This window comes from Callospermophilus lateralis, chromosome 1 (genome assembly GCF_048772815.1).
Source record: "Callospermophilus lateralis isolate mCalLat2 chromosome 1, mCalLat2.hap1, whole genome shotgun sequence".
NCBI classification, from domain to species: domain Eukaryota; kingdom Metazoa; phylum Chordata; class Mammalia; order Rodentia; family Sciuridae; genus Callospermophilus; species Callospermophilus lateralis.
In genome coordinates this window covers 19479752-19496379 of record NC_135305.1, presented here as the reverse complement: position 1 = coordinate 19496379, position 16628 = coordinate 19479752, and the positions used below count along the sequence as shown (strand labels likewise).

The 16628-nt window shown below is 35.9% G+C and overlaps 1 protein-coding gene across 1 annotated transcript in view; it reads left to right on the top strand.

Moving 5' to 3' along the window:
• Agbl3 (AGBL carboxypeptidase 3) overlaps window positions 1-15496 on the top strand; it is a 64597-nt gene extending 49101 nt beyond the window's left edge. Inside the window, exons 16-17 of the mRNA XM_077109921.1 lie at window positions 520-751; window positions 15085-15496. Coding sequence (XP_076966036.1) covers window positions 520-751; window positions 15085-15496 — 644 coding nt within the window. The remainder of the gene's footprint in view (window positions 1-519; window positions 752-15084) is intronic.
• Window positions 15497-16628: the final 1132 nt, after the last annotated feature.

Below are 16628 nucleotides of genomic sequence, written 5' to 3'. Positions count from 1 at the left end.
ACTTAGTAGGAATACTGCTTTTTCTTAGGAAAGATTTTTTTTAAATCAACCCATAGGAGTTTTACCTGATCCATATGCACTGAATTTAACAGAAATGCCTTCAAGTTTATAACATATGGAAACCCATCCCGACTGTTTTCTCATGGTAGTCTGTTCCCGCTTTTTCATATTCTATCTCAATGGGAGACTGAGACAGGAATAATCAGATACCTGTGGTCACATCATATCTCTCAGGGAGTTAAAATCTGGACATGTGTGAATACGCAGAGCTGGGCAGATAGGGGAGCTATATTGACCCAATTCCAAATGTAGGAATATAATTTACATTCCAGCTCTTGAAACCTCATCTACATCTCTAGCACATTTTCTCCATTCCTTTGGTCTAATTTCCTTCACTCCAACCCATGCTCTTATCAGTGTCTTTAAAATTGTTTGCCTTTAATAAGTAATAATTTAATAAGTAATTATTGAATAAATACAACTCATATATCTATACATATTTTTCTGGTTGATCCCCAGATATGCATCACAACTTAAAAAGCAAAGGTAAAGAATGTACACCTGTCCAGAGTAAGAAGAGTGGCATAAACTGGACAGATGATGAAAAAAGAATCTACAGGGATAAACGAATAGCTCAAACTCAAGAAGTATTGCATTATTTGCTCCCTATCATGGAAACCCAAAAACCCATGGAAAACACTCAGATAAAACAGTTAATCAATTCAAGAAGCAACTTCCAAATCCAACATCAGTAAGTCCATACAGTATTATCATTTGTAGCTTTTTTTTTTTTTTTAGTTGGTGTTAGGAATCAAACCAAGGGCCTTGTGTATGCTAAGCAAGTGCTATACCCCAGAGCCACATCCTGATCCTAAATATTTCATTTATAAGGAAGCAAGGCAGATTAATTCATTATTCTAAGCAACAATCCTGGATAAATAAATAGTCTTTGGAAAATGATATCAGCTACACCACATTTATCAAAGGGACAAAGAAAACACCAGGTATGTGAAGTTCTAAGTTATCAGGTCTTATTTGACTGGTTATTTGTATGAAATTACTCATTAATTTGCATCTGTGAATAAAGTATGCATAAATTATATGTAATCATATCCTGACTTGAAATTTTTCAGGTGTTTTTAAATAATTCTTATTCATTATAGTTCTTGAAACTCTAACCAGACCAATCAGACAAGAGAAAGAGATTGAAAATGATACAAATAGGAAAAGTCAAATTATCTGTTTGCTGATGACATGATTTGACATCTAGAAGACCCCAAAAAACTCCACCAGAGGACTTATAGAGATGATAAGTAAATTCAGCAAAGTATCACACAAGATAATAGATAGCAAAATCTGAATTCAAACCCAGGCAGACATTCTGATTCCAGAGTCCTTCTGAACTTCATCATTATGCTTTGTCTTTTCTCTTTAAACATAAGTGAAAATCAGAACCAATATAACAAATACACAAAGAATGCCTATAAGTCATTTAGAAAATAATGGGTATTTTAATGTGAAAAGGGGCAAAGACTCTGAATGAGGAATTCACAAGAGAAAAAAACACAGAAAATGAACATTTAGAAATGTTGATGTCACTAAAATCTAAAGAGTGCAGATTAATACAATGATGAAATACCATTTTTACTTCTCAGTGGACAAATTTATTCAGTGATTTCGTGAATATAAACAGAGTTTCTGGAAGGCAATCCAACAATATAAGTGGAAAATCCTTAGATTCATTTCCTTTTCAATCCTTCACATTCCTTCCTTTCTTTTTTTTCCTTTATGTGTTGCTGAGAATTAAACCTAGGGCCTCACACATGCTAACCACATGCTCTTCAACTCAGCTGCCATACATCCATTTTGACTAAAAAAAAATCACTTTTAGAAATTGTAGCCTGCAGAAAAAATCTGAATAAGGTCTAAAGGCTTATATAGTGTGATGCATGTGTTCAGTGTTGTTAAGAGGAGTCAAAAATAGAGATATGAAATAAATGCCCAAGAATAGAAAATTGCTTAAATAAATTATTGTACATTCATAAAATGAAATATTATATAGCTATTTAGTATCATACAGAATATTTAATTAATTAGCATGGAATGATGTTCCCAATAAGTAAGTGAATGAAATAGGATATATAATCAGATAAACACAGATTTGGTATGATTGCATTTATATGTATGTGCACATTCAAACACATACACACCTACAAAAAAGCTCTGGAATCACATATTCCCATCAATGATTATCTCCTGATAACTAAAGTGTTTTTAGGGGATGGTAATCCTCTTTCAGTTGTTTTTCCCTAAATGTTTATTAATGGGTATTTTTTATATAATCAATAAGATTACTAGGGCTGGGGATGTGGCTCAAGCGGTAGCGCGCTCCACTGGCATGCGTGCGGCCCAGGTTCGATCCTCAGCACCACATACAAAACAAAGATGTTGTGTCCGCTGATAACTAAAAAATAAATATTAAAATTCTCTCTCTCTCTCTCTCTCTCTCTCTCTCTCTCTCTCTCTCTCTCCCCCTCTCCCTCTCCCTCTCCCTCTCCCTCTCCCTTTCTCACTCTCTCTTTAAAAAAAAAAAAATTACTAAACTGGGAAATTGAGGGAAGTTTCTAGTGTAATGGGTAGCAATCATCTTGGGGTAGGATGCCTGACAGGAATGGAGTCCAATAGGTCAGCTAATATGAGGTAAGCAAATTGTAGTGTTGGCCCAGGCAAACAAGGAATTGAACATGATAATATCAGCAAAATCACAAATTAGGAAATTAATAACAAAAATACAGCACATTTGAGCAAAGAGGCAAGAAGCTGAGAATCTAGAGGTGGGCAAGGGGTCTGGGTGACAATTAGAACATAACTTGATTTTTAGCTGTGTCTTTCATAAGAGATTTATTATGTACTTTGAACCCAGAAGGGCACTCAGTGTGTATTAGCCTGAGCCTGAAGGTATAGACATATACGAGGATGTATTAAGACCTCTCTGTTTATACATATCAGAAACCAATTCAAACTAGCTTAATTAAAAAACATAAAGGAATGGTGAAAGGGAAGAATTCCAAGAATTTACTAGGCTATTCATGGGAAGAAAAGGAGAGGGAATTCATCCAGATTTCAGAATGTGGGTAGAACTGGGAGAGGAAAACTACCAGGGCTCTTTATCCATCTACAGTCTAGTTTTCCCTCTCTAGAAGAAGGGGTACACAATGGTCAGCTCACAAATTTGCATCCCGTAGCAACTTGACTTATAAGATTAACTCACTATCGTTCATTCCCACTTCTAAATTATAAGGAGAGAGAATCTGATTGGCAACCATGTCAGTGAATAGAGATCATATAATTACATACGTGGTTGTTGGAAGCCCTACCCTTGTGGACCTAGAGAGAGTCCCCTGAGAAGGGGAAATTGTGTCTGGGGTGGACATCCCCAAAAGTATCTACTTTAGGTTTGCATGGAAATATAAAAAGTAGGAAAGCTGTAAATAAGACCATACTTAGCAAAGAGACACTCAATGTATATTTAAAAATTATCAAGCTGATAATCTTTTGCTTTTATAATTTATGGGGTTTGTTCTCTGATCTATATATTCTCTATTTAACTTGCTCATCATTTTTACATAGTATTATCTACAGAAAATGATTACAAGATAAAGAAAGGATAAGTAAAGAATGAAAAGATCACACCTTTACTAACTTATCTTGGACATGAATCTAAGTTTGGACTAGATAGAGACTAGTTAATGTGTTGCTACAGCTTGCAAAATTATCATACTGAAGCATTTGACATCTGGGTGTAATTATAGAACTTGAACATAAATTGTTCTGTTCTTCAGCCAAAATAAATAAGGTCTAGGTGGATTACTAATCAACAGCATGTTAGCAAGATGATTTATATCCCTTAAATTTATGTCGAGTCAAACACTGATCAGTATTCAGATATGGAAGAATAAATTTCATGTTTTGCATTCCATTTGGCAATAATGAAAATTCTTGAGAAAGATTATATAAATCAGAAGGTAGTTGGAGAGATTTCACTCCAGATGAAGTAGACACATTATTCCAGTTCTTCTTACTAAAAACAATTAAAACCCTCAGATAATACATCTAAAACAAATATAAGACAACTCTGAATGGTTGAAAAAAAAGGAAGGAGACTTGCTGGGGACTTCAGGAACCAAGTAATAACCCTGTGATCTGGGTTTCCTTTTTGCCTCACATCTTCAAGGTTTGAAGCTGAATAAGACTGCAATCTGGAAACACCAACAGGCACAGACACATGCACAAAACTCCCACAGAAGCCTAAACTGTATAACCAAAGAGCCAGGAAAGTGACAGCTAACTCAATAGAAAACTCTTAAAACAATAAGTTTTTCTACTCCAGACAAGCACGACTGATAAACAGTGGTCGCACTGCCATCTATGTAAGTAGAAGCCATGTGAGAGGTGTAGACTCCTACTCCCACTTTAGGGTAGGATTTAAAAAGGACGAGTAGAAGGCAAAAACTTTACTCCACTGGCCTATAAAGAGCCTCTTCCCAGAAGGTATCACTGGAAACCACTAAGGAGCCTAGACTTCCACACCCACTGTGCAGAAATGAGGTGCTCTTCTGCTCCCCACTGGACTAGTATCAGAAGGGGCCTTTGTACCAAGACCCAGCAGCAATGAAGCAACCCCTGTCACTGTCAGCACAGGCAGCACAGAGGTTGGAACTTCTACACCTTTTCAACAGAAATTAGGAACCTCTTCCCTCTGACATCAGCAGAGCCCAAGTGGGGACCTGGACTTCTGCCTCCATCTAGTGGTAATGAGGTCTTATCACCCCACTTCTCTTGCTGGCACAGTGTCAAAAATCTAGCTAAAACAAAGTTTAAATAAGATCCAGAGCCTTATGATATGAAAATGTCCATGTTTTAATCAGGAATAAACCATCATTTTAAGTACCAGGAAGATGCAACACTAATTTTAAGAAGACAGTTAATCTTAAGAAGACAATTAGCTGAGATACCAATGTTTTAGTCAGCTTTTTTGTTGCTGTGACTAAAGGACAGCAACAATTTTAGAGGAGGAAAAGTTTATTTGGGGACTCACAGATTTAGAGATCTTAGTTCATAGAAGGCCAGCTCCATTCCTCCAGGTTCGAGGTGAGGTGGAACATGATGAAGAGTGTGGCAGAGGCTTACATGGTGATCATGAAGTAGAGAGCCACTCGCTAGATACAAATATATACTCAAAGCCACGCCCCAATTCCCACCTTTTCCAACCATACCCTACCACTTCAGTTACCACACAGTTAATCCCTACAAGGGGATTAAATCGCTGATTGGGTTAAGACTCTCACAACCCAATCATTTCTCCTCTGAACCTTCTTGCACTGTCTCACACAGGAGCTTTTGGGGGATACCTCACATCCAAACCATACCAGTCTGCCCCAAAACCTCACAACCATCTCACAAAGCAAAATATATTTTTTCCATTTCTAAGAATCCCCATAGTCAGAGTTCCAAGATTTGCTCAAAGTTCAAATCCAAAGACTTCGCATTGTGAACTCCTGTAAAATAAAAAGCAATTTACAAGTATTCAATATTTAATGGTACATAGTAAACATTTCTATACACAAAATTAGGGGCATAGAAAGAAGGGATAGGACCAAACCAAGACCGAAATGCAGCTGGGCAAACAAGTCCTGTAGCTTCATGTCCTGCATGTGGGTATATGGCATCTTGATGTTTTCTCCAAAGGGCATGTGTAGCTTCCACCCTTTGTTGCAGCCCAAGTGGCCTTTTGTTGGCTTGTTTCTGCTCAATTCCTGTGATGTCCTACTATGATGTCCAATGTTACTGGCATTTCTTAATCTCAGTAGTCTCCACTGCAGCTTCAGCTTTCTCCACACATCTCCACACTTTGACATCTCAGGGGATGCCCACAGGGACTCCAGCCCTGCTGTACTTTTCCTGGCCTTCCAGGCCTTCTTTTGAAATCTTAGTGGAAGCCTTCATGACCTCCTAACTCTCCAGCATCCTGCATTCCTGCAGAACCAGCATCACATGATTGACGTCAAGTTCTGCCACCATCTTGAGCAGTAGCAAAGCCTCCAGAGACCCTTACTATGGCAGCCTCTGAGTGCCTGGGTGGCTGAGCACATTGAAAAAACTTCCTAGGCCCTTTTTTGGAAGAAGGGTACCCTACTCATCTCTTCTCAAGAGAATTTTCACCTTTACTCCCTTGAGCTTGAGATATGGTTGTGGTCTTGCCAGCTCCTGAAATGCCATGAAGCCATCTTTCTTATTGTCTCTAGGAAAAATTTTTAGCATTTCTGTAATGTCAGTATTGTCTTTAACAACTGCAACTTCCTTAGTTCTAGTTTTATTCTGGCCTTTCAAATTCACTTTTTCCAAATCTTTCTGCTGTGCTTGCTGCTCCTGATTATCACAATAAATTCGTATAAAAGCCACCAGCAATATCCATGCCACCACCTGAATGCTATGCTACCTAGACATTTCTTCTGCCAGATTAAGAAGTCCATTGCTTCTAAAATCAGCCTCACAGAAGTCTCTGGTCACGGGCAAAATGAAGACAACTTCTCAGCCAGAACATAGCACTAATGGTCTCTACTGCAAATTCCAATAGAGTCATCCTCTGAACCCTCTTGAGCCCTGTCTTCATTGTCCCTGGTTCTATTGGCATTCTGGTCTTTTGAGCTCCCACCAGAATTGGCCATTAAGTTTTGCATATAACAATCTAAAGCATTTCCAGCTTGCACTTTTAAACATCTCAAAATTCCTCCCACCAATTCCAAAAAAGCTCAAAAATCTTCTGAACCACATGGTCAGGTTAGGCACAGCAATGACCCCACTTCTCAGTACCAATTTCTGTTTTAGTCATCTTTTTCACTGCTGTGAATAAATGACCCAACCAATGCAACTGTAGAGGAGGAAGAGTTTATTTAAGGGCTCATAGTTTCAGAGATCTCAATCCACAGATAGTGGCTCCATTCTTCAGGGCTCCAGGTGAGACAGGAACATAATGGTGATAGAGTGTGGCAGAGGCCTACATGGTGATCAGAAAGCAGAAAGTCCACTCACCAGATATAAATATATATCCAAAGCCATGCCCCAATCCCCACCTCCTCCAGCCACACCCTACCACTTTAGTGGTAAATCATTTATTGGGTTAAGATTCTCACAACACAATTATTTCTCCTCTGAACCTTCTTGCACTGTCTCACCAGGAGCTTTGGGGGGGGGGGGGATATGTTAGAATTTTCTAAGATTTTTTAAAGTCATGATAAAAATGGTTTAACATACACAGTTGAAACAAATGGGGAAAAAATTAAGAATCTTAGCAGAATAGATATGGAGAGAAAAGGAGAAAGAGAATATTAAAAAGAACCAAATTTCAAAATTTTAACTGAAAAGTACAATAACTGAAATAAAAAGTCAGTAGATGAGCACAATAGCATAAGTGAGGTGGTGGAGTAAAGGAAAGAGTCAGTGAACAGAGAAAGAGAAAAATAGAAATTATCTAATATCAGAGATAAAATAGAGTAAAAATAAGATGATCAGAGTCTAGGAGGCTATAAAATAAAATTTTTTATTCATATTATCAGAGTTTCAGAAGGAGAGGTGAAATAAGATAGGAACGCCAATGAACTCAAAAAAATAATGCCTGAAAAGTTTGTAAATTTGGCAAGAGACATAAACCTGCAATCAAAAGCTGAGCAATAACTCAAAGGACCAAGGCATTAGACCAGAGACACTGTGCCTACTAGAAGAAAATGTAGGCCCAAATCTCCTAATGTCAGATTAGGAACTGACTTCCTCAACAAGACTCCAAAAGCACAACAAATAAAATCAAAGGAAACAATCAAGAACTTGGAGAGAGAGCCTACAGAGTGGGAGAAAATCTTTGCCACATGCACCCCAGATAGAGCATTAATCTCCAGGATATATAAAGAACTCAAAAACAAACTTAACACCATGAAAAAACAAGTAACCCAGTCAATAATGGGCAAAGGAATGGGACAGACACTTCACAGAAGAAGAGATACAAATGGTGAACAAATATATGAAAAAAAAAATTCCATCTCTATCAATTAGAGAAATGCAAATTAAAGCTATATTGAGATTCATCTTACTCTAGTCAGAATAGCAATTAACAAGAATACAAGTAATAATAAAGGTTGGTGAGGATGTGGGGGGAAAAGTACATTTATACATTGCTGGTGGGACTAAAATTGGTGCAACTACTAGGAAAAGCAGTATGGAGATTCTTCAGAAAACTTGGAATGGAATCACTGCTTGGCCTAGTTATTCCACTCCTTGGTCTATATCCAAAGGGCTTAAAAATCAGCATACTACAGTGATGCAACCATATCAATGTTTATGGCAGCTCAATTCACAATAGCTAAGCTGTGGAACCAAACTAGGTGCCCTTCAACAGATGAATGGTTAAATAAAATGTGATGTGTGTAGATACACAATGGAATATTACTCAGCCTTTTAAGGTTGCTTCTTTAGAAGAATGAAATTATGGCATTTGCTGGTAAAGGAATGGAACTGGAGACTATCATTCTCAATGAAATAAGCCAATCCCAAAAAAAACCCAAAGGCTGAATGTTCTCCCTGATATGTGGAAGCTAACACACACTAAGATGGGGTAGGTGAAAGGAAAGTGGTGCAGGACTAATCACACACACACCTGGGATAAGAAGCGGGTTTGTTATCAGGAGCCTGACAAGGCTGCTCTGCACAGAGAGGGACAGAAGCAGCAAGTGAGGGAGAGCAGCAGCAACTCCCCCCTCAAATGATACCTTTTGTAGGCTAGAATCATGGCTGGGCACTAGGGGCAGGTTTAGTCTTGACTGACACAGTCAGTATCTCCTGATCTTTGTGGAAGGCAAGCTTGTTTCTTGGGAACAGAGACAGGCAGTTTTCCTAACTCTCAGAGGGGGAACAGGAAACCTGCATGTCCCTTTATCTTCTCAAGGAGAGAACAGGGAAACCAGTATGTCCCCATCTCAGGGGCCGGTAAGTTGTCTTCTATCTCTCAATGAGAGAACAGGGCAAGACCAGCACATCTCCAGGCCGGTAAGTTTATCTCGGGCTACTTTCTATTCGATAATACTTTCTAATCGATAATAACAAACAGTATTCATAAAGTGGGGGTGAAGGAAAGGAAGATGGCTGCAATTATGCTAACATCAGGGGAGATTAGAAGTTCATTGGATTAAATAAAGGGGAATGGAGGGAAGAGTGGGGCCGGGAATGGGAAAGACAGCAGAATGTTTTGGACGTAACTTTCCCATGTTAACATATGAATACATGACCAATGTAACTCCCCATCATGTACAAACACAAGAATGGGATCCTAATTAGAATACATTATACTAATGTGTATAATATATCAAAATACATTTTACTGTCATGTATATCTAAAAGAACACATTTTTAAAAGTGAAAAAAAAAATGTTTTTCTGCATCTGTTGATGTGATCGTGTGCTTTTGTCTTTTACTTAATTAACCTGATGAATTACATTGACCTTCCAGTGCATTTCTAAATAAACATAATCATGATGTTTCAAAAAAATCAACTGAAACTGCCCAAGACACATTAAGTGCCCAGCAAGAAAAGCAATCTTTAGCATTTGACCTACAATTTCATACTCAGTGAGACTATTTCCCAAGAATGATAATAAAATAAAAACATTTTCAGGTAAAATGAGTTTTCACGAAAACATATTAAGACAAAATCTAAAGCATGTAATTCATAGTAAGAAAATCAACCCATAAGTAAGTTCTGATAAATAAAAGAGAATTGTGAATAAATAAAATAGTAAACATGTGGATTAATTTAAATAATTATCAATACAAATAATCGATAATAACAAACATGAAAAAAAAAAGCTAAGCAAGCAACTAACAGGACACACCCAAAGAAATTCATACCAATTTACCAAAATTTAACTTCTGAAAACTAAATAAAAAGACAAAATCTTGAAAGGCATCAGAGAAGAATAACACCTTTCCTACAGGGAAAAATAATTTGAATGACAGTGGAGGCCAGAAGAAGTGCACAATAGTTGAAAGGAACTATTGAACTAAACTTCTATACCCAGTGAAAATAAAGGTGGACCCAAGAGATGTTCACATGAAGTAAAACTTGAGAGTCTTTGACAAATATTAATTAATATTCTAAAAGAATGGCTAAAGGTTTTCTCTAAACAAAAAGAAAACAACAAAAGAAAAACTACCAGGAAAGAATATGGTAAGCAAAGATACAGGTCAGAATATTGGGTTTTCTAAATTATGTTTGTTGAAGTAAAAGTTATAACACTAATATTGTTCTAAATGTATGTAAATGAAATATTTAAGGCAATTATAAATGTGAGAAGGTAAAGACACACAAAGAAGTAGTTTCCATGTCCAAACTAGTAACACAATACCACCTTTAGATTTTGATGTTGTGTATATGTAATATAATGTGTAGAGCAGTCTCTCAAAAAGCTATTTTTGAGAGTGATACACTCAAAAGCACTACAGATAAGTCAAAGTGGAATTTTCAGTTCACATCATCCATAGTAAGGCAGAAAAAAAATAGAAACAAAAAAACAGTGAATACACAGAAACAATGTCGATGCTTGAAATAAAACCAGCAAAGATAGATGGGCAGAATAGATCTAAAAACATTACTCAATGATACATAGTTCACTTGAAACTCATTTCAAGTATGACAATGTAGACAAAATTTTAAAAAGATGGAAAAAGACATATCATGCAAACATTAATAAATGAAAGGAGTGACTGTATTAGTATTCAATAAAGCAGATCTCAAAAGAAAATTATCAGGGACAGGCACATTATATAATGAGTAACAATTCACTAAGAACACACAGCAATCTTAAATGTGTTTGCTTAAAACTACAAAACTGATTACAAAATACGTAAAGCAAAAACTGGAAGGAGACATAGGCAAATCCACTATTTATTCAACAAGTAAATGGCAAATAAGGATATTAAGGAATTCAACAAAAAAAAATACTTAATTGGTAATTAGAGAGCATTCCACCCAACAACAGTATAATACACATTCTTTTCAAGTGTACATAGATTATACCAAGATAGACCAAAACTGGTCATAAAACAAACTTCAAAAAATTGAAGATAATTTAAACAATACAAAGTATAATCTGTGACCACAGTGGAATCAAACTAGAAATCAATACCAAACAGAACACAGACAAGACACCCAAATATTTGAAAAATGAACAACACACTTCTGAATAATTCATGATATGAAGACAGCCTCAAAAGGAATAAAAGTATATATTGAAATGCATGAAAATGAAACCTCAATAAATCAAAACTTGTGTGATATAACTAAAGCAGTACTGAAATGGAAATTTATAGAAATAAATGCATATGCAAAAAAGAAGAAAAATTTCAAATCAATAATGTAAGCTCCCCACCTCAAGAACTTTTTTTAAAAAAGATCAAATTTTAAAAAAAGGTAATAATAAAAATAAGAGCAAAAATCAAAAACAGAAAAATGACAGAATATCAGTGAAATAACTAGTTCTTTAAAAGATTAGGTAAAATTAACAACCTTCTATCAAGACTGTCAAATAAGGAAAAAACAAATTACTAAGTAAGAATGAAACAAGGGATAGCACTAAAGATCAAAAGATAGTTGAAAACAATACAGATACAAATTTAACAATTTACAGAAAATAGATCAACTCCTTAATACACTCTTTCCCTCCCTTCCTCTCTCCCCCACCTCACAACTCAATATGGAATAGAATATTTGAATGCCTTTTAACTATTACAAAAATTGAATTCATAATTTTAAACTCCTAAAAAAAAGAATCTCCTGGCCCATATGGTTTCACAAGAAAATTTCATCAAGTACTTAAAGAAGAATTAATACCAATTTTTTTCCAGAAAATAGAAAAGTAAGTCTCTGTTCGTTTCATGAAGCTACCCAATGGCCTGATACCAAAACCAAAGACAGTAAAAATAAGGAAAGATATTGAATGAGGTCTCTCATAGATGTATATTAGAAAATATTTAACAAAAAAATCAGTAAATAGAATACAGTGTTAAATTTAAAAAGAATTATACACACCTTGGTAGTGTGATCCACTTCAGGAATTCAAGGATGGTTCAATATTTTTAAAAATCAAGTACACATCTGTAATGCCAATTACTCAGGAAGCTGAGATAAAATGATTGCAAGTTCAAGGCCAGCCTGGGAAACTAAGCAAGATCATGTCTCAAAATAAAATTAAAAGGGCTGGGGATATAGCTCAGTAGTGAAATGCTTGCCTAGCAGACACAAGGGCCTCAGTACCAACTACACACACACACACACACACACACACACACACACACACAAATCAAGGTAATCTGCCATATTAGCAGGCTGATGATCAAAACCCACATGATCATGTTAATTGGCACAGAAAAAAATTGACAAAATGACAAAAAAATGATAAAAATTCTCAGAAAAAAATAGGAATAGAGAACTTGTCATAGTCCATTTTCACCATTCTTATCCAACAATGTACTAGATGTTCTAGCTGTTGTAAAAGAAACAAAGCATACAGATCAAAATAAAAGGAAGAACATAGTCCCTTTTTAATTATGTTATTCTTTAAAAACAAGTCTCAAGAAGTCTATTGCAAAACAAAACTCCTGGAACTAATAAAAAGCAAGTTCTTCTGGACTTCAGAATATAAGGTAAACATACAAAACATATATTTCTATATGTAAGAAATTAACTTGTGTTCATCAAAATTACAAATATTATACAATTTTCAATATCATAAAAATGAAATACATAGTTGAAAATTTACTAAATAACTATAAGACTTGTATGTTGAAAACTACACAACATGAATAGGAGAAATCAAAGATCTAAGAGAATGGGGAAAAAAACAGCATGTTCCTGGATTGAAAAACTCGATGAATAAAGATGTCAGCTCTTCCCAAATTGATATCCATGTTTTACACAATTCTTTTCAAAATCCCAGCAAGACTTTTTCACAAAGGCATTAAAATAGCAAAAACGATTTTGACAAAGGGTAAGTGGGAGGAACCAATCTGATTTCAAGATCTTTTATATAGCTACAGTAATACAATGTACTATTGGAGGATGAATAGATATATACATCAGTAGAACAGGGTAGAGAACCTAGAAATAAATCTGTAACCGATTTTATAAAAATGCCAAAGTCAGAAGGCTGAGACAGAAGGATCACAAGTTCAAAGCCAGCCTCAGCAAAAGCAAGGCCCTGAAGCAACTCAGTAAGACCCTCTTTCTAAATAAAATATAAAAAGGGATGGGAATGTGACTCAGTGATTAAGGGCCCCTGGGTTCAATCCCTGGTACCAAAAAAGAAAGAAAAAACAATTCAACGGAGGCAGAAGGTCTTTTCAAAAAAACAATATTGAGATAATTGGACTTCAATAGGTCAAAAAGTGAAACTTAAATTCATAGTGTATACAAAGATTAATTCAAAATAGATTATGACCTTAAGTGTACAACATAGGACTACAAAACTTCTAGGAAAAAAATAAAAAATCTTCAGGAACTAAGGTTGAGCAGAGTTCTTGGACTTGACACCAAAAACATGATTCATAAAATGAAATATCAGTAAATTGGGCTTTATCAAAATAAAATGTTCTGTAAAAGACCATATTGAAAGTATAAAAAGACAGGCTATAAGGATATGGCAAACCATGTGATCAAAATACTTATCTATGGATTAAAGAATTTTCAAAATTAAAGCATTTTCTAAGTATTAAAATAAACTTTTCATTTAGAAAAAGGAAAAAGACATGAATAGACATTTCACCATACAAAATATACAGGTGACACGTGACCATATGAAAAGATGTTCAACTAGCCATTAAAAAAATGCAAATTAAATACATAATGAGCTAGCACTGCACAGCTTTGAAATAAACAAAAACTACAGGGCAGGGAATGCTCAGTGTCACAGCACTTGCCTAACATGTAGGAGGCCGAGGCCCTGTATGGGTTCAGTCCCCAGCACCCCTGCTCCTGCCCCCACCCCCAAAAAGCACCGTACCAAATGCAGAGAAATTGGATTACTCATATATTGCTGGTGGGAACATAAAATGGGCAGCCACTCTGGAAAACAGTTTGTCAGTTTCTTTAAAAATTAAATATATAACTACCATTTTACCCAGCAATTACTCTCCTGGAAATTAACCCCAGTGAAACAAAGGCTTAAATTCACACAAAAACCTGTACACAAATGTTTCTGCAGCTTTATTTGTAACAGCCATAAATTGGAAATAATCCACATGTTCTTCAATGATGAATCATTAAGCTGTAGTACATCTGTGCCATGGACACTACTCAGTAGTAACAAGGGATAAACTAATGATGTGCAGGGTAACCTGGATGGATAACCAAAGAGAACTACACAAACTAAAGCTAATTCCAGAAGGTTGCATACATTGTAATTCCATTTATATAACATTCTTGAAATAAGACTAGATAATTGGGATGATAGATTAACGGCTGCCAGGAGTTAAGGAGGGGATGGGCAAGGAGGGAAGTCAGCCCTAAACACAGCAATGTGAGGCCACAGTTTTGTATCTTGACCACAACAATGTCAATATCCAGGCTATGATATTGTACTATGGTTTTGCAAAATGTTACGTTTAGAGGAAACTGGGTGAAGAGTATGTGGAATCTTTATTATTTCTCCCAAATTCATATTAGTGTACAATTACTCAAAATTAAAAAGTTTAGGAGCTGAGATTATAGCTCAGTGGTAGAGTGCTTACCTACCATGTATAAGGCCCTGGGTTCAATCCCCGGCACTACCAAAACAAATTAGAAAGTTTAAGTAAAATGTAGTTAAAAGTTTGTGGTTAGAAAACCTGAGAGAAATGACATGGCTACCATGAATAATTTACAAGATCTCCCTCTCTCGAAAAAAAATTTCCCTCTTGCAGTATGAGGATCTCTACCTTGATTTTTGTAGTCTATAAAGTGGGTACATGTCCAGCAAAAATTCACATATTTAATTTCTTTTCTAGACCAAAGCCAGCTACTTGCATAAATATAAAGAAATACAACTCATCTTGGACACCACCCAGAAACCCTCCTTTTGTAACCCAAAGGAATCTTAGGACAGATACCTCAGAATGGTTCCAGTCTGTGCCCCAGAGGTCACTTGAAAGTTTGACACCTCTCAAAGGCACCAAGAAGAGGAAAAAACATGTTCTCTGGGCCACAAAGACTGAAGACATGAACCTTCTAAGCAGCAAATGGGAGACTGCTCCCTCAAACTTTGAAGTGATTGCAAATATAAAAGATAAGAGTCTTCAAGATGAAGAATACAAACTGCAGAGCTCTAAGCAGATAGTTCCTCATCTCCCCAAAACCAAGGAGCAACCACATCAGAATGACAGCCTCACCTTCCACCTGAGGTTCCAAAGGGACAATTAATCTCGCTGTTTTCTTGCTCTGAAAACTGGATGAAAGATGACATTGCTGACATAGTAAAAAGAAAACAAGACAAGCCTTCCTTCACTATACCTCCCTCTTTATGGGCATATGCAGATGCTAAACTACAAATTCAAGATATCCCATATTATTTAAGGAAACATCTACCAGATATTTTAAAAAATCTAGAGAAAATATAGAAAAATTTAAAACACTAAAGATATTTATATTTAATTTTTGTCAGCATGAAAAAACAAAATTCTGAACTTTTGATTTCTTCCAGAATTACTTATGCATACAGCACCAAATAACTAAGAATTCAAGGGAGAAATGACATGTGCTATCACTAATTTTAACCTCCCTATTAGGCACTTTAATGAACCAGTCAACATCATTTCCTGAATTTATTTCTGTTATGTGATTGGTATGCTTGGAATCACTGATGATATAAAAGACATTTCTCCCCACCAGAAGAATATCATATAATTGTCCACATAAGACATACATGACTTAAAATGATTACAGATAAGTGCATATATTGTATGTTGCTATGTCACAAAGAAAATACCAGGTATTACAAGGGGATAGAGTGGCACAAAATGGCACTGAAATGTATATATTATAGTTTAAAAGTCATTTTACTTATCAAAGTTAAGCAAAGATGTAAAATATTAAAAGCACAATTTTTCTTATAACTGATGAGTACATCCATTCTAGAGCTGTACATCTCTATCTATTTATTCATGTGGACACTGTGGAACAAACTCAGCACCTCACATTCTGTTATGCATAAGGCAGCAAGCACTGGGAGACATTCCTTTAAGACAATGCAGAGAATCAGATCAAGCAGGTAAGTCAGGATGGATGTAGCAAATGAGAAAAGAGTCGATTAGTCCTGGGTCAACAATGGCATCCCGTACAGGATGAGACTAAGTGGAATGAAAGTTAAATAAATTAGGTACATGGAAGGCGAAGGCCTCAAGCCTAATTAGGGTTGAGTGGAAACAGGAAGATCCAAAGTTGGTGATGTGTTCTCAACAATATTTCCAGTAGCTGAAGAGTCTGTTATAATATTTAAAGTAAATATTGTGTTTTAAAAGAGTCTTGACCATAGATTTCTTGAGATTTCTTCGAC